Source organism: Ambystoma mexicanum, chromosome 10, assembly GCF_040938575.1.
Source record: "Ambystoma mexicanum isolate Mex_15411 chromosome 10, UKY_AmexF1_1, whole genome shotgun sequence".
In the NCBI taxonomy this organism is placed as follows: domain Eukaryota; kingdom Metazoa; phylum Chordata; class Amphibia; order Caudata; family Ambystomatidae; genus Ambystoma; species Ambystoma mexicanum.
Window position 1 is genome coordinate 1514455618 of NC_090932.1, and position 19542 is coordinate 1514475159.

A 19542-nucleotide genomic window follows, 5' to 3' on the forward strand; every position below is an offset into this window, starting at 1 on the left:
ACCAATAAATAATGTTAAAATTCACATACACACATTCGATGAACTGACTCATGCCAAAGAATTACTTTTTAAAAACAGGTGCGTGCCCTAAAATCAGCACATCTTGATTTGAAGTCCTTTCTTGCGCAAAAGTCAAGGCTAATTAATAGTTACAAACATTGGTTGCGTGAGCATAGAATGCTGCTGAACATTCAAGATCGGCAAAATATGTTAAATTCCCTCTTACTTTCTCATGTAAAGAATCTTTGGCTTTTAATAAATTCCTAAAATGAATCTCAAAGCTCACGACAAACATCAATCATTTCCTCTTCGACAAGGGTAACAAATTTCACTGACCATAATTGTGCCTCCTCGTGTCCCGACTTGATCATTGAGGACAAAACATCATGGTATCTCAATATTTGTGAAGTTGACTAATTGAACATAATTGTACACTCATCTGAATCTCGTGTGGCTGTTCCGGATGGACTTACAAATAACATCTTACGATCAGAGCCTGAAATATGGACAGTAATATTAGGCAATCTTTTTGAACAAATAATTAAGAACCAGAAATTCCCGGCCTCTTGGAAACAAGCAATAGTCATCCCCATCTATAAGAAGGGTCTCGGATCAGATCCAGCAAACTATCAACTTATTTCCTCGATGGATTGCGAAAGTAAGAACTTCACTAGGTTAGTATTGCAAGACCTCGAAGCATGGGTTGACAGCAAGGGAATCCTGTCCTGATTTCAAGTTGGGTTCCGTAAAGGCCTCTTCACATTATTGGATGGCACAATACTTAACACCTTAAAGGCTCAGTCATATAAGACCAATGCTCGTCCTACTTACATAGCACTAATTGATCTATCTAAAGCCTTTGACCTTGTCAACAGATCCAAACTTGAGTACACATTGAGATCCTGGGGCATCCCTGAAAACTTGCTGCAAATTCTCATTGCTCTACATACGAATACTACTATTAAGATCCGTCTAAATCAAGCTGGTGATCTATCCTCTGATATTCCCATAACCAAAGGAGTTAGGCAAGGCTGCCACCTAGCAGCCCTTCTTTTTAACTTATATTTGTCTGATTTTGTCCCCTTTCTTCAAAATTTCCCCTCTCAATATACCAAAATACATCTGATGGCATATGCAGATGATATTGCCATTATTGATAATACTCCTGTTGGGCTCCAACATCTCCTCAATGCTCTCGAGTCATATGTAACCAATAATTATTTGGTTGTCTATCCTAATAAATCTGCCATTGCAGTATTCGACAAAACTCATAGGAAAACTCTAAAGCTGCAGTGGTCACTTACTAATCAAACAATCATGATTGTAAAAAAGATGACCTATCTCGGATTCATTCTAACCACTCAGTTTTGGACCGAGAGCAAGGCCCTTCAATTCACTTGTCAAATGAAAAAACTTCTCTCTGCATTTTGTCGCTTCTCTCAAATTGCCACTCATCAGATTTTACAAGGGTAAGATTCTCCCTTCAATTTTGTATGGCATGGAATGTAATCTGTGCTCCAACAAAATTGATTGGGCTCGATTGGAAGGACAAATTTGGAAAAGCACCTTATCCCTACCAATTGCAAAATTAAGATATGAACTGGGACTGTTTACTTTATAGTCATATTACGAATGGAAGGTGCTTGCATTGTATAGACTCATTCTACTTCCTAAGGCTCAGTCATTATATGTAGACATCCATGCTGAGGTCTTCACATTTCGAAATACCTATCTGACATTGTTATATCATGACGCTGAAATGATTCTTAACATCTGTGACTGTAACAAAGAGATTGTAAAAGAGAACCCAGACAAGGTGAAGCGCCTTAATGCGTGCAGATTGGATTCATACCAGAGTCCTCATCTACTCGTTGAAGCACACCAAAGGCTACACTCCATGTGAGAAACCTAGAAATTAGATCCTTCCATATCACAGACGGTTCCCAAATCCAGCTTGGCAAGCTGAATTGCGTTTCCGTCTTAATTTAATTAAGACCAATCAAACACAATGCATCTGGCAGAAATTACATCTATCTGCAGCCAATTACTCTCTCTGCTGCCAGGGGTTTTTACAGGACTGCCATCATCTGTTAATATCATGTTCTGCTACTTATCCCTTGAGAATTAAATACTTTACACATTTTGTCCATGATTCCTCATAGCTCCATACTCAAGCCTTTTGGTATCGAATCTCATCTGACGAGGCTATTCCGCGATCTATTGCCTTATTAAAGTGTCTTAATGATCTACATTTTATTAAAATATCATTATGATTGATAAATGTGCACATGACATTTTTCACGTCTGCAAGTTTTATCTAGTAATTCTTGGCTTTTATGTTTTGTTGCATTGTATTTGATTTGATATGTTATGTATGTAATTGTTTTTACCCTTCTTATGTGTAAAACAAGACAATGGCCCTCATTATGAGTGTGCTGGTCCAGAAACAACGGTGCCGGTAAGCCTACCGGCATGTTCTTTCCGGACCGGCACACTACGACTCTGCGGGCGGGTGCCGTCCCGCCCACAAGGGTCAGACCTAGTGGGCAGAACGGCACCTGCCTGCAGAATTTCACAGAAGCACCGGCACCATTGTTAACGGTGCCGGTGCTTCTGTGGTCCCCATTCCCATGAAGTCCTATGGGACTCCATGGGAATGGGGACTAACAAAATTACTGGCACCTGACTTCCCGGCTGCCGTGGTTGGAATACTCCAGTGTTACCAGGAAGTCAGGCTCCAGTAATTCATTACGGGTCTGGCGGCAACCTGCTGGTTTTACCGGCACGGTTGCCGCCAGACCCGTAATGAGGCCCAGTGTGTGCAAGTCCGGGATGTGACTAATGCACAATAAAAACATAAATAAAATAATCCAGAGCCTGGTTAACCGAGCCCACTGATGTCTTGTCTTTAAACATTATCCCCAGGTATTTAAATTCAGACACAACCTCCATTCTTTGGCATCCATATACCAACAAAAAGTGTTCTCCCAGACAGAGACTTACACTGATTCATAATCCAGACCTTGGAATTAGAAACGTTAATGCGTAAGTCCTTAAGATATTCACCTAACATAGTCAGGGATCTTTGCAGGTCCACTGCGGTGAAATCTCAGAGGACCACGTCGTCTGCATATAAAAGATACTGCAGTTGAAAGGACCTTGGTTTAGTTGGATTAGCTGTAATAGAGCCCATAGCAGCACCTATTCCACAAATGTACAAATTAAATAAGAAAGGTGCCAGTACACAGCCATGCCGAAGGTCACGTGCCACATAGATCCAGTCGGTAAAATTCCCCCTTTGATCCAGCCTAACCTTTACATGAATGTCTGTATGAAGCTGCTCTAGGATACTAACCAAGTATTCAGGGCAGCCTAAATCCCTTAACATCTTCCAAAGACGACAGCTATCTATGCAATCATATGCCTTAGTGACATCCAAGAATACCACATACAAAGTACACTTTGGCTGCCGCCCTTGTTTTGACAAAAGCCGGATCAAAAAGCAATTAAGGGCTGTACTTGTGCCTCTTCTAAAACCAGATTGGTTGATATCCAGTTTAAAAGAGCCCTCCGCCCAATGTTCCAAAGCCTGCAATAAGAATCTTGAAAAGATCAAGAACCCAGTCTCAGTAATCAAGAAGCTTAAGGAACTGGATTGGATCCAGACATTAGATGCAGCAGCCAACAACAAACTTATGGCCCACCTTCCATCAAATATGAAAAAGCTGAACGAACTCCAAGTCTTCATTAAGAAATTCCCCAGCAGATCGGCATGAAATCTTCTCTCGAGAGCTAGATTGAACATTCTGGAAACAAATGAAATTTTGGCAATAAGAGGCCTTTTCCCAACAAGCGATTGTCGATTATGCAACAAGGAGAAGGAAAAAGAGACCATTCGCCACTTCTCATGTCCAGGTACCAGCTTGACAAGATGTCAATAATTAAACCATCACATCAATCCTATACTGACGGATGAAGAGATGAGGTGGTCTAGGATGATAGGAGGCGATAGAGCCACCTGGCAAATGGCAACATTCAAAATATTCCTACATATCACGACAATCTTGACAAATCTTCCACTACAGACTCAAGAGTGAGCACACCCCAGAGTCACAAATACTGCTTCGAACTTAGACTTCAATCCATGTATTAAGTCCGCTGGATGGCGACCTTATTTTATTTGCTTCACTCCATTTTGTAAAAATCTAAGTTTTGATTAATACAAATAAAATAAAAACAAAAAAATAAAAATCTTAAACAAAGCATCGAAAGGGGAGATAGGGTGGTAGTTTGCAGGATCCGCTTTATCTCCCCTTTTGAAAATCACCATAACTATTGCTTCCTTCCAGAACTGATGACTGCCCAAAATGTTACAGAATAACAACAGCAAAACCTCTGCCCATATTTGTGGAGCCAATTTTAGAGTGAGATTAGTTAGCCCGTCAGGGCCTGGGACATTTGTTTTTTTTGCCCTCTTAATGGCCCACAACATCCCCACAATGTAATTTGCAAAGTCCTCACATGAAGAGGGAGTCACTGACACCACAGTATTAGCAAGATTGCAGTCCATTACTGCAACCTCAGAACCATACAAGTTGTTAAAATAGGCTTCCTATGTGGCCCTTGAAATTGGCTGTGCTTGCAAGGATACTTGGACAGATTGCCCCCGAATAAGTATCCAAAAATATGAGGTCTCTTGAGCTTAAAGACTCAGCATCCCTGTGATATAGCTGAAGCCTGTGGCTTTTCAGCCAATTTCTGTATGTTTGAGTTAGTTTCCTTATTGTTATGAATGCAGTGGACCCCAGTTGTCTAGTTTTTCTAATATCTTGTCTTAATTGTCTTTTTCTTTGACTCACAGCTATATTAAATTTGTCTATAGGGTCTAGGCATTTGGGTTTTTGGGGTAACATTGTGGGAGGAATTAAACCATGCAATATCTTCCAGAAATGTAGACCGAAAATATCAGGGGGCATGTAAACAAAAAGCACCCTCCTTTAGCATTAAAACACTCTGCAACTCTGTGGCACCACAGAATTGCATGATCACTAGATCTCACTTGGATAGAATTAAAAAGTTGTGTAATTGCTCCGACCCTATTAATCCCTACCACTATAGAAATCTGCAAATGTTCACTCCTAAGACTATGTTTTACCTCTAAAACGTGGAAGCTAGCTAACATAGGCTCCGAGGCAAATACGCAGTCCAGATTTGAACTATGGATGCCACTTGACCAGGTGTAATTGGGTGGGATATCCCCCTCAGTATTACCATTCAATGGTTTAAGGTTGCATTTGTCAAGCAAAGAGCGTATCAGAATCCCCTGATCTCTGGCACTCTGCAAACATTGCAGACAAAGTCCTATGTTATACCAAGTAGCATACAGACATTCTGAATTAAAGTCGCCCAGTATGACAACTCCCCCTTTGTTCAGTGCACAGGAGGATTCAATGCATTTGGTAATTGCTGACAAAAAGTCAACCAAACATGTCGACACTGGATTATAATATACATTTAACACAATAAAGATTGCCCATGCGACTAGCGCAGGAAGTCTTGATTCTATTAAAGCCACAGAGGTGAGCATTATGCTTTATCTTCTTTAATTACTGCTAACCACAGCTTTTTAAATCTTTCTTTGTTTTCATATATAGCACATTTTTTTTATTTTTTTTATAACTCGTATAAACAGAGAAAAGAAAAAATGAAAACATCATCGTCTTAACATGACAAAACTACATTTCCCATGAGGCTTCTCTGCCTGGTAGTCCCACAGCCTCTCTTTCACTGTCCAATCCGGCAATCCTTCCTGCTATAAGTCCCCGTTTCCCTGGGTCCCTTCCTCTTCTTTTGCAGCGCACCGATTAACTGAACAAAGTCTAAAATCCAACTGAATTATCGTAAGTCCAAACAGAAATTGTCTTTTCTATTCTCAATAGCTTTGCCGTGCTCTAAATTCGCAGGACTGCTGCCTTCCATACACTAATCTCTGTTACTCTTTTGATCCTCTCCTACGCAAAAAGAGAAATGCGCATGTTAGGGAAGGGGAATACAGTTCGTCACATATCGTAACCAAGTCTTTACGTAAACAACTTTGAAACCATTACAGATCATAACATGACACCCATCGCTGTATTCCACAGGGTGGGATAATGCTCGCCTCCGTGTCTTTAATAGAATCAAGACTTCCTGCGCTAGTCGCATGGGCAATCTTTATTCTATGACAAGACCGGAGGCGAGCATTATGCTTGTTCAAAGCTTTCTACCATAGCAGCTGCTATATTGGATACTGGTTTGAAATAAAAAGTCTTAAAGACTGAGTCGCTCGACCAGTCTGCTGCTTTCATGATCTCTTGCAGCGGAACTCCTTCTGCAAATGCCCGTGAAGCCATTGCTCCCCTGGTAGAATGAGCCCCAAATTTAGACGTGTCTATACCTGCCAATTTCATTATTTCCTTCACCCATCTAGCTATAGTAGCTGATGTGACTGCTTTGTATGGTTTTATACGCGCTATAAGCAATTGTTTCACTCCTTGTGGCCTAACCGCTGCTGTCGCTGCTTCATAACACTTTATGCAATTTGCCACACACAATTTCTCATTATTCGGCCAATATGGGTATGAGATAACTTTAGAATTGGTCTTTGTGCGCTGCGCTATGGTAAAGGCTATCCCTTCTGGGTAATACATCTTTCTGTCTATCCCGAGTCGCTTTAACGTCTGAAACTCTTCTACAAGACACTAGGCAAAGGAGTGTAGCTAATTTGCCTGAAAGTTGCTTTCCTGATAGAAAGCTGTTACCTAGGCCATTGCTCGAACAGATGTATGATTTTTTGGACATCCCACAGTGATGAGTACTTGGGTCCGGGAGGTTTGCTCATCTTCACACCTTTCAGTAATCGGGACACCGCCGGGTGTTCCCCTATTGGTGCCCCGTCCACTAACTCGTGCCCCGCGGAGATTGCTGACCTACATACCCCTACGGTCCTGAAAGCTCTACCTGCTGAAGGGAGGCTGGCTAGGAAATTCACTACTTGCACTACAGGTGCTGAAATAGGAGATATACTCCTCCTCCTGCACCATAGGTCCCAGGCTTGCCATGCGGAATTATAGCTCCTGATCGTAGATGGGGCCCATGATAGATTGATAAGTCTTGTAGCGTCTTCTGAAAGGCCTGGCAATCGCCATCTATGCCTGAAATTCTGCACGCTATCAGTGACAAGGATTGATTCTCTATCAGGGGATGAGGAACTGCTGCTGGATCAACCAGCAAGTCTGGTCTGTATGCAATCTTCTGTGGAAAATCCGTAGAAAGTTCCATCAGAACTGGAAACCAAGCTTGCGACTTCCACTCTGGCGTCACTATCACTATTTGCGCCTTGTCTCTGAGCACTTTTGCTAGTACCCTCGCCAGCATCGCGAAGGGGGTAAAGCGTAGTGCTTCTGCGACCCCCAATGATGCATGAATGCGTCGGTGCCTTGGGCTTCTGGGTCTAGTCTCCAGCTGAAGTAGTTCGCCCGTTGAGTGTTCAGTCTCGAGGCGAACAGGTTTGTGTGCAGGGGACCCCATTTCACTTCCAGTCTCTCGAATATGTCCCCGTGTAGTTTCCAGTCGCTGTAATCCATTAAGTGTCGGGAGTTCCAGTCCGCCACTGAATTCAGGGCCCCTGGGAGATACTCTGCCTTCACTGTGATCTGTCTCTGTAGGCAGTCGTGCCAGAAATCTTTCGCTAATTCCGCTAACATCTTGGACCTGGTACCTCCCAGTTTGTTGATATATCTTACTGCAGATATATTGTCCATCCTGAGAAGTATGCTGCAGTGTGCTTTGTCCCTGGTAAATGCTTTCACTGCGAAAGATCCAGCTAGCAACTCTAGACAATTGATATGAAGTTCTAATTCTTCTTTTGGCCATCTTCCTCCTGTCTCTATCTCGCCACATCGCGCTCCCCAGCCGGACCTGCTGGCATCTGACTCTATAACCAACTCTGGTACGTCTCCGAAAATGGTGCGGCCGTTCCAGGCTTCCATATTGTGGAGCCACCAGATGAGCTCGGACTTGCTTTCTTCGTCTAAGGGCACTAGTCGATGGTATCTCCAGCCTTTCCTTAGGTATTTGATCTTCAGCCTCTGAAGAGCTCGATAATGTAACGGCCCGGGAAATACTGCTTGTATGGATGCTGCCAAAAGCCCTACTATCCTGGCTAGATAACGAAGAGAGATCAGCGGCTTCTTGAGCGCTGTCCTCAGATCTTTCTTGATAGCCTTCATTTTCTGAGTTGGCAACTCCAATGTAGCTTTCTTTGTATCTATGATGAAGCCTAAGAATTCTAGTCGCCTGGTTGGCGCTAGCTCTGATTTGTCTCTGTTCACCAGGAATCCCAGATTGGAGATCAGCTCTATCGCCCAGTGGACCTGTTTTTGTAAGCGGTCTTTGTCTTCGGCCGTGAAAAGGATGTCGTCTAAGTAGACGATCATCCGACATCCTTGTTCTCGAAGTGCTGTCGCAACGGTCCTCATGAGCTTGGTGAACGCCCATGGTGCGGATGCTAGACCGAACGGCAGGCATTTGAATTGCCAGAGCTCGCTTCCCCATTTGAATCTTAGGAAGTGTCGGAAAGGCGCTGCTATGGGCACGGTGAGATATGCGTCTTTCAGGTCCAGGCGCGCTAGCCAATCTCCCTTCCTGAGCAAGTCTCCTAGTAGATGGATCCCTTCCATCTTGAAGTGTTTGTACACTAACCAGCTGTTGAGCTCCTTCAGATTGATCACTGGACGAACTTTGTCCTTGCGATGTACTAGGAAAATATTGCCCAGGAAGGAATGGGCGCTCTCGGTCGCTCTATCTATCGCGTTTTTCTGCGCTAAAGCTTGGATCTCTGCTCCTAATAGCGATTCTTCTGTTTGCGTCATTTGAATTCTGTGAGGAGGCCGATTCTGCACTGGATGATCTATGAACTCTAGCATAAAGCCTTGTACGGTCTGAAGGACCCACGCATCTGACGATAACTCGCACCAGTTGTGCAAATAGAGCGTTGTCCTGCCCCCCACAGGAGGATAGGTCGCTGTGCGTTCTCTCACCTGTATTGTTGTTCTGGTGTCGGTAATATCCGCGTCCCCGCGAGCCTCGTCCTCTGTTCGTGAACAAGGCGGCTTGTTGTCGGGTCTCCCAATATTGGGCTCTGGGGCCTTGCGCTCTTCTGTTATTGAAGCGGCCGGTCAAGCGGCCTCTATATCGACCGGCCCCTGAAAAAACTCTTCCCGGAAACACCTTCCTGATGGAGGCCTGCGCCTTCTCCAGCGCCGTATATGTACCGACGAACCTGTTCATCTCCTTAACGAATGTATCACCGAACAGGAGACCTTGGGCGCTTTCCCCGGCTTCATAGGACGCTAAGTACCCAAGTTTCTTATCAATTTTCAATAGGGCTGATATGCGTCGTTCCGAAGATATGGCGCAGTTTGCATTGCCTAGCATGCAGACTGCCCTCTGCGCCCAGCTTGCTAGGATGGATGGGTCGACTGGCTCCCCTGTATCTCTGGCCCTTTCGGCCAGGTCCATTATCTTTGCTATAGGGCCGGCTATGTCTAGCAGCTTGTCTTGGCATGTTTTCCATGCCCTATCCATACCTTTCCTGGTGTCTTTCCCTGCCTTCGTAATGAAGGTTAGCATCTTTGCGTCGAGTTCGGGTGTATCTGCAACTTTCCCAGTCAGCTCTGGCCTTGGACACTCAGCTTTGAATCTGAATCTAATGTCTTTTCCATAGGCTTCCTCATTTTTTGGGCCATGAAAAGGGCTACTCTTGGAGAAGGCGTCCAGTCTGTCGATCTGGGGTGCCTTATGGTGTCCGGGTCGAACATGTCTGATATGTCCTCTTCATCCAGAAGGGCCTCCACACTGCTGGCTTTAGGCTCGCCTGCACTCTTTTGCGAGACCACGCTTACTTTGCTTATGCTTTGAACATCCTCCTCTGGCTGTTCTTGATCTGAGTGCTCCGAGGATGATGAATAGGCATCCCCTATATTTTTCGCCCCTGGGGTAGGGGGTACGAGGTTGGGCAGGGCTGTCTTCGTCAGGAAGGCACTTTTAAGCCTGTTGAATGCATCGGCCACCTCTAGGGATTTATCCTTCCCTGTACTTTCGCCCGGGGGAGTAGAAGAGTGTTTCCTCTTCCGGGCCACTTTCTTCCCCTTCTCACCTTTTTGCAGATGATTTTGTGTGGAGGTTCCTTCTCCGGGATCATCAAGCGTGCCAGCTTTTCTGCCCAGCATCTCTTCCAGGACTAATAGCCTGTCTTGTAGAGGCTTAACTCCTAGTGCTACGGCTTGAACTAATGAGTCGCCTCGCACTCTCTTGAAGCTTTGGGAGAGGTCTATATCTTCCTCCATGCATTCTGCCTCCTGGTCCAGTCCTCCTTCGCTCCCTTCACTCCAAGCCTCATTTCCCATGCTGTATGCCATGGTAATTGTATGTGCCGTACAGCGGAAACTAGTGGGTTAAAGACGTAGTGCCTCTACAATGGTCACTGAAATTATTTATTATTATTATCTTTTTTTTTTATTTATTATTTTTTTTAAATCTGGGCTACCTCTGCTGTGCTAGGGCGAACCGCTAAGAAAATAGTGAAATTCGCGCTCCTAGGATCGAAATAAGGGCGAAGGACTGGCCGTACGTTTTCTCCGAGTAAGAAAACGTTCCACTGAGGAGATTGTAAGTCGAAGCGCATGCGCGCACTTCACCTTGTTTCTAAGGTCGGTTGGGCTTACTCCGCGTATTACGCGAGCTCCATCAACGTTAGATGCATTGTTGTGCGGCCGGCTGCCTAAGCCCTAAAGCGAGTGTCAGATCACTCGCGGGCTCGGCAGGTGGCCGCTCTGAAATACGCTATGCTACTCGCGAGGTCAGCGCATATAAAGCTTTGCGCGAACGCTCTGCCGCTTGTTAGTTACATGCGCGCACAATTAAGAAGAAGCAAAGTCCATTCTTGATACGTTTCAACAGACAAAGATAGTATAATCAAGCACTATCCATAATAAACGTCACTTATCTGTGGCTGCAGCAAAAAAGAAGAGGAAGGGACCCAGGGAAACGGGGACTTATAGCAGGAAGGATTGCCGGATTGGACAGTGAAAGAGAGGCTGTGGGACTACCAGGCAGAGAAGCCTCATGGGAAATGTAGTTTTGTCATGTTAAGACGATGATGTTTTCACTTTTTCTTTTCTCTGTTTATACGAGTTATAAAAAACAAAACAAAAAAGTGCTATATATGAAAACAAAGAAAGATTTAAAAAGCTGTGGTTAGCAGTAATTAAAGAAGATAAAGCATAATGCTCGCCTCCGGTCTTGTCATAGAATCAGCCATTTCCAAACCACATCTCTACAGTCCCACCAAGTAATCTTCATGCACAAAATGTCGCTGCAACCCAAAGAAAGTTTTTCCACTTTGTAGCCTGGAGACACCCGCCAGGCACTAAATAAGCCACCAAAGGGTGTTCCTTTTTGGTCCGGCTCATGTAAAACTACAAAGCCGTCCAGGACCGGGGTATCTAGCATAAAGGTTTCTTGCAAACAGATCAAATCAGCCCTGTTCCAGATGTCACCACTGCAGCTGAGATGATGGAACCCACTGGTGTTTCAAGACAGCAGTCTAAGGCTTGTGTATCATTCATGTCCGGCTAACCCCCTTTTATGCTGATCAAGAGAGTCAATCACATGTGCCCAATCATACGATACTAGCCGCTTATCCTGAGAAGACTGCCCTGCAGCAGTGGTACCAGTGGTGCCCACTTTGAAGTTAATCAACAGGGGTTCACGAGAAATGAAGTCAGGACCTGCGCAGTGAGAAAATCTTTGTGTGTTGGGGAACAAGCTTTCATAATCTTCAGAAAGCAAGTAACCCATATTGCACAAACACTGAGACTCAGTTAACACCAAATGTGTAATCAAATGTGAGTAAAAACCCACTTTTACCACGTCCACACATCTAAAGTCCACAAAAAATATTCTGGCAAGGTCCCTTGATGACCATGACTGCAATGATGGAATTCTTTTAAACAGTGCCATAATGTATTGCCGATTCAACCCATTTACCTTAAATGCATGTTTGAGCGAGAGGTAAACCAGTTCCTCCCCCGAGAATAGTCTGGGCCCCAAAAGTTTTGAGTAACATATCTTCACCAGCTTCCCCTTTTACTGGGAGCTTAAAAGACAACCGCGTAGTTGGACCTTTAGCGGCCTGAACATTCTGGCTTGGCAGGCTGGGAGACACAGCCTGCTTCACAGTTCTACGCCTCCGATCTTCCAAAGTAATAAAAACGGCAGATACATCCAAGTCAACCTGGGGAATCGAAGTAGTTGGGGCGAAAGCACGGGCCAGTAGGTTTTAACACCACTAAAGAGTGCGCCCCTTCTGAACTCGTAAGACTACCACTGACCCTTTCAAAGCTACCACCTAAGCTTGTTCCCGAGACCACCAAATTGCCAACCACACCTAAGGTCAAATCACTCCCATGCTCCTCAGAATCCACAGAATAAGTGGAGAGCATTGAGAGATTAACAAGATCTTGTTGAACAGTTTTGCCTTTGGGTTTTAAGTAGGCTGTGATCAAACCATTAGGATTTTTATCAAGCTTAGATGTTTTAGTACCTTTAGCGTCACACCTATCAAGTGAAGCTTCACCTGTTTCCCTCTTAGATAAAGGCCCAAACTTTGAGCTCCTAAGAGAATTAGACGCTTTTTGGTCTATCTCAGGCAAACCCAAAGAAGACTGCTCATCCGAAAACACCTCAATCCGTGCCTTAATGGATCATAGGAACGTCAAGGAACCTTTATTGTTCTGTCCTAGCAAAGAGTTAGATTTCTGGCGTTTTTAGCTTTCTTTTTTTTCTTTTTGGGACCCTAAATCAGGGTGGGCAGAGACACCTCAGGCGGCACATGCTCAGCCACAGCCTCTGTCGCCCCAGGGACAGTACCCATGGAAATCAGAACAGGGATCACATTGGTGAGGCTTTCAACTCCCCAGGAACAGACCCAAGATCTGCACCCAATCCTAGAGAAACATAGAGATGTGCTGTAGCTAACACCAAGCACGATGTCTGAGAGGCAGCAGACAGATAATCAGGAACACGAAATGCATCCCCATAGCGTTTCCCCCCATTCGTGTTGTAAATGATAAAGTCCTCAATTAGTCGGTAACTCTTTTCTATTAATCTGTTTGAATGTTATGATATGATAAGTCATTTATAATGAGCCTGTACACAAGTATTTCTAGGCGCGACAAGAAAAGGAAGGGAGGACAGAGGGAGGACAAAAACAACAATCTTACTAGGCCTTGTGTCTTTGAGATCTTGCATGTGTCGAGGTAGGGGAGGTAACTGATAAGTGCTGCCGGAAGTGGCTCATAAGTGCAGAGAATCGGGGTAATGTACGGTTTCAGATACAGACCCATAAGTGTGAGGGAGGGCCGCAGGCAGTGTAAGGGCAACCGGACATGCAGGAGCCTGGACCCGAAGCTCAATGGGAGGCCAGGTGACCAGTTTGCACAGCAGTAAGGGTCATCAGCATGGGAGAGAGAAAGTGGAAGCAAAGAGGAAAGTCTTGAATTCCTTCCAGAACCGGAGGTGGTCCTGCTCAAGTTTGAGAGAGGCAGGGAGGCTGTTCCACAGGGAGGCCCCAGCAGAGGAAAGAGATCTACCCCCCACTTTCTGTTTGGAGAAGCGTCTAACGCTCAGAGAGTTGGAGGTGGATGAGCGGAGGGCTCGAGAAGGAAGATGCTTAGGAAGAGAAAGTTGGAGGTAGTGCGGTCCTCGGCCCTAGAAAGTCTTGTCGACGATGCAAAGGGTTTTGAACTTCATCCTTGGAGCCACAGGGTGCCAGTGGAGAGATGTCAGTTCTGGAGAGATACAATCCCTAGGCTTGAGGCCAAAGACAAGTCTTGCAGTCCTGTTCTGGATAATTTGTAAAGGGCGGAGAGTAGAGGCAGGTAGATTTAGAAAGGGGCTGTTACCGTAGTCCAGTCTAGAGAGGACCAGGGCTCTGGAGACAGTGAGCTTCTGGGGGAAAGTTAGAAAAGGAAGAATACCTCTGAGGAGGTACAGCTGATAGTCTGCCTTCTTAGAGACGTCAGAAATGTGAAGAGAGAACGAGAGGGTGGAGTCAAAGATGGCCCAGAGGTTCTTAGCATTACTGGAAGGAGCAGGTAGATGGCCCAGGGTGGGCGGCCACAGTGAGAGTGGAAAGGAGGGAGCAGGTGTCCCAGTGAGGAGGATCTCCGTCCTACTGGCATTAAGGCAGAGATTGTTGGTGGCACACCATTCCTGAATTGCGAACAGTTAGTCTGGTATGAGAGAAGGAGCAGAAGTGGCTGAGGGTAGCCTGAAGGAGATCTGGGTGTCATCCGCATAACACTGAAAGTTGGAGCAGAAGGTAGGGATGCACTGGGCAAGAGGTGCCAGATAGTTGTTGAATAGTCAGGGAGAGAGCTTAGACCCCTGCAGAACACCACAAGTAGAAAGAGAGCTAGGAGAGATGAAAGACTCAAGTTGGACCTGGGACGGTTGATCAGTGAGAAAGAAGTTCAACCAGGCCAGGGCCTGACCACAGATACCCACGTTGTCCGGAGGAGATTGAGCAGGATGGCGTGGTTGACTGTGCTGAAAGCAGAGGAAAGATCAAGATCAAGGAGAATGAGGACAGAAGGAAGGTTCGAATCAAAATTAGAGAGCAAGTGTTCACGGGTGTTCAGGAGAACAGTTTCTGTGCTTCTGGCTGCTCTGAAGGAGACAACCAACATGCTTATGCTTGCTGAATTATTTATGTATTTGTTGTGTGGAACCTAAGGGCATTCACACTTCTTTTCCCCATGTAGCATCCTCTCTGGTGGGCAGGGAAAGGCCATCGCTTTTGGATCCTGGCCCTGGGGGTGGATATGCGAGGGAGGATCAACTGGTTGGAGGAGATATAGGGAGTGGGGAGGGGACGTCCTTAGGTGAGACATGGTGTCCCCCATTTCCCTTTCACAACAAACCCTCAGTCCCACAAGCCTTTATAGGCTTTTGCCAGCCTTTTTCCTGTGCTTCCCCTAAAACATTCCCCAAACCACACCAGTATGGTACTGGGGTAAAGAAGAGGACAACAAGAACAAAATATCCTATTTTTGTTATTGCAGACACATATCAACCCCAGCCAGGTACTGAGACCAGGAGGAGGACAGCACGAGTAAAGCAGGACTACCGCTTTGGTGGTAAGCGGTCTAGTTCTTTCTGGAATAAGTATGGAGATGGGAACTTTAAAAGCTGGAATATAGAGGGAAATGGAGTCAGCTGTGGGAGAACGGCCACAAACTGCTGGGTGCAGGCAGACCTCTCTGCCATAGCGGTGTGGCAGGAGGAGTGCTTGATACCCGTGGAGAATTGCAGAGTGTATGCAGCGGGAAATGAAGGTACAGGACACTGGAAGCTGGTGGCAAGCTGTTAGGAGGCCGGCGAGACCGAGGGAAGCGGTCGTGTGAGTCCTGAGTCGCAGAGGAAGCACTGCTAGAGGAATGTGAGTCAAAAAGGACCTCGCCAGAAGCCATAATTCTGACCGGTGAGTGCAACCAGAAGGGGGAACACAGGGATGGCAGGTGGACAGAGAAAGAAAGTAATGGACATTGATTTAAAAGGAAACACACATATTTGAATGAAAGCAGATATAAGACATTTTGAATACAATACTGAACAAAATGAAAGCAAGTTGTGTACTCTCTTGATTCTTGTTAAAAGTGAAAGAAAGAGTGTGAGTTTTACTGAAAGGAAGTTTATGAACTATATTCAAATGATGCACTGCATTATATGAGAAACCATTCATCGGCAATAACCAAAATACAAGGAGCTGTATTAGCTGCGAAACAAGTGCTAGCAAAGCCAAGAGAGCACAAAGAGTTTTATGTTATGAGAAATGCAGCATTGGCTAAAGCCAGGAGAGTTCAAGGAACTGTATGTTATAAGGAAACAAGCATTAGCAAAAGCCAAGGGAACATAAGAAAGTGTAACAAGTGCATGTTGGCCAACCAAGCCAAGCTTCAGTGTCGAGACACATGTGAATGAAGCAAGCCTCACTACTAAGAAGAAGCAGTGGACTGGTGTTAATGGAAAAGCAGTCATGAAGGGGTGCCGGTTGCCTCACCTGTAACGGATGGGAACGTGTGGTCCGACCACAGGCGCCTGAATGGAAAACCCACTGAATACACCTATAAAGAAGATGTGTTGTGCTTTAACCTTATTGGTGATTTTGAAGTCAAGGATTATTTTGAAAGCTGGAAGATTTGAACTCTTGGTGAAGGAAACCCTATGTGATGTTTTTTTTTCGAAAAGCTGGAAGAGTTGAACTCTTGGGGAAGGGACCCCCTGTGCTTTATGAACTATTCTGAACTTGGGGAAGGCGAAGTTGATTTCAAGCCAAGAGCTAGAAGAAACTCTGAAGTTTACTTTAAACTTTACTTTTGATCCTGATATCCCTACACATTGTATGCAGTTAGTTGTGAGGGCAAGTATAGGTTTTGGACACATATGTTTTGCATAGACTATCCTTAGTTGTCTTTAGGTAGGCAAATCCCCCCTTAGAACAGGGCAAGTTAGGCATTACTCCATTCTGCTTTTTGAGTTACTAAAACTTTGGTAAACCAACTTGAACCTGTTGTCTGTGTCTGACTCATGATGCACAGTGTGCAGTATTTCTATTGAAGCTTTGTTTATTTCATTTCTTTATTTTCTCTAATTGTTTTCTTTTTTTCATTTTGTTAAAAAGGTATTATCCTTAATGTTTTAAGTAAATAATTGAGTAGTTATTGGTTTAAGTGGACACACCAGAACTGTGTACAAGGGGGAGACCATTGTATCTGGCAATTGTACTTTTTTTTTCAGACCCTGATACCCAGTTGTCTTCTTACCCCCTGCACACATAGTTTTCGTAATATTTCTACATGTGTTATTAGATTCTTAGTACTTTTGTTGTGTATAACTCATACCACTTTATCTTCTCTGCATTTGTTTTACGCCAGTGCCAGGTAAATGCCTATAGAAGAGCCAAATTGGGTGACTTTGCCAATGCTTGTTTTTAATAGGAGTTCAGTGCAAGGAACAGGAAACCATTTTGCTTATAATTAAGTGGCTGAAGCCACACTTGGTTAAGACATTTACTGGGAGCTGGTTTACAACTTTTATCTTTCAGAAGACAGATTGGAAATAACAGTGGCATTCCCTGAAAAGCACAGAGCTATATCAAAGAGATGTTTTGGATCGGGAGGGCAGGTAGTGGGTGTAAATGCGATACAAATTAGCATGGCCATGGGGAGTCGGTGAGTGGGTAAAAAATCCCAAATAACACCCAAAGGTTGTGTGTCCCTCCTCACATCCTATTTTTCTCTGCCTCTACTTCCTACTCCAATAGTTGCTGCTAGTAGGTAGCCCTTCTAGCATCACCCAATAGTGAAAACTAAAACTAAAGATCATTACACATTTGTGCTATATTCATTGACTTGGCTTCTGCTTCAGGGGTCACAGGTGGTCAATAACTAACAACAAGTGGTTAAATCAGTTAATTGAGGTAAAATCTGTGTGCAGATGTAGACATTCATCACACTACAAACCTGGCCTAACCTTTAATATTTGGATTGCTCATGTCATGCCACCTTCTTTAAATGCGTCCTGTGGCTCTAACTGGAAGCTGCACTAGTAGAACACAACTGCACGAGAGCGCAACAGCAGTAAACTATGTTGACTCAGTATGCACCATTATGTATGTTTTTTTTCTTTCTAAGGAATTGCAGATTTCATCAGTCGCTGTACTCAAACTATTGGAAAGTTCGAATCACTTGTTCACCAGATTCAGAAGAATGCCCTGGACATTGACAGCAAACTTGAATCAATCGAATCTGCCAACCTGTTCAAGTACGCCCATGGAAAACATGGAGAGGATCTTCCTGGTATGTCTTGGAGACTAGTATTTACATTTTTTTAACTGGATCAGTTTGCTTATTATTTTACTTCAAACATAACCAATTAAAATATATTTTGTCTGCACACACTAACTTTCAGACCGTTTTGCAACTGTTAAGTAATTACTGGGTCTGTAGGCCCCAAATATTTACTGCTTTGATGCCTATGGAAATGCCAGAACTATTGTTTTTGCCAGTGCTTGTTTGTTCTTCTTCTGGCTGAACATCTGAGTACATTGGTCTAGCTGCATATTCAAGCAAATAGCTTAAAAACCATGGCACAGAAATGCATCCAAATTCTCCCGACACCCTTGTCAAATGTACAGGGACTGCCTTTATTAAAATGTTGATGGCACTGCTCTTCCATGGGCCAGCACACTCAGGCAGTCATTGATTGACATATGTACATATCCCACTGAGGCACAGCCATGAGTTCATACATGGCAACTATCACCTTGCAACTATGTCCTCTTTTTTTTCATAACAACATTTTATTGGGTTTTACAGGTAAACACATCATCAACAACATTGCAGTAATCGATAGTCGCGCCAGTGTGATAATGCGGTTAGGTCCATCTGGCGGGGGAAGAGTTTATTGATGGCCTGATAACTGTTGTCCATAATTCTATCTTTTCGCGGATATCGAGCGGGTTCCTATGCACTGGGGTGACCCAGTTTGAGTCTATAGGTTAATAAAGCGGGCTACACTGCAGCCATCTGGTTAGTGGAGGTCTTCTGGTGAGGGCTGGAAACCTAGCTGCGTAGTCCATGAATGGGTCCCAGATGTTTAGGGCTCTATTCAGAGAGTCTGAGCGGATTGCTGTAACCTTTTCGGCCACAGCTATGTCCCAACACTTGGCCCACCATAACGCTACTGAGGGTCCGTCTTCGTTTTTCCACAACCGGGCCATTGCGATTTTTGCTGCTAGGAGTAGATGCATGCATAGACGAGGGATGTGCCCTGAGACTGGGAATGCCCTTCCTCCTGTCTCGCCCAGAAGGATTACCCCGGGATCCCAGAGCTCTCTATGTTTTCCTAGATGTGCGTAACTTCAGCTCAGCCTCTAAATGGTTTACCCTTTCCTCTAATTTGGCTCCAGCAATGTTCGAGACTCTTCTCTGTTCCGTCCCGGCGCTAATCAGGGACCCTCTGACGACTGCTTTCATTGCATCCCAGATGATATTAATGGGGGAGTTCTCCTTAAAGTAGTTGGATAACGTTTCCACCACTTCCGTTCTGATAGACTTGTCTAGCAGTAGGGAATCATTCAGTTTCCAGTGTCTCTGAACAGGGTGCTTTTGGCCCGATATGACTAGGTTTGCAGACACCGGGGCATGATCAGATATCATACACGTGTGGATTTCAGCCTTGTTTAAACATGGGTACAACACCCCAGAAATTAGTATGAGGTCTATCCTTGAAAATCCTTTATGCACACAAGAGTAGTGGGTGTAGTCTCTTGATGTACCATGGAATAGCCTCCAGGCATCTACAGATTCCGTTTTCCTGAGCAGCTTAGCTAGGGATAGTGCTTGCACGAAGTCTGCACTTGTGGGGGGCAGCGTC

General features: G+C 44.7%; 1 protein-coding gene across 1 annotated transcript in view; it reads left to right on the plus strand.

Annotated features, from left to right (window-relative positions):
• DNAH10 (dynein axonemal heavy chain 10) overlaps positions 1-19542 on the plus strand; it is a 2725177-nt gene that overhangs the window by 516074 nt on the left and 2189561 nt on the right. Inside the window, exon 17 of the mRNA XM_069619694.1 lies at positions 17799-17963. Within this exon, the coding sequence (XP_069475795.1) occupies positions 17799-17963 (165 nt within the window). The remainder of the gene's footprint in view (positions 1-17798; positions 17964-19542) is intronic.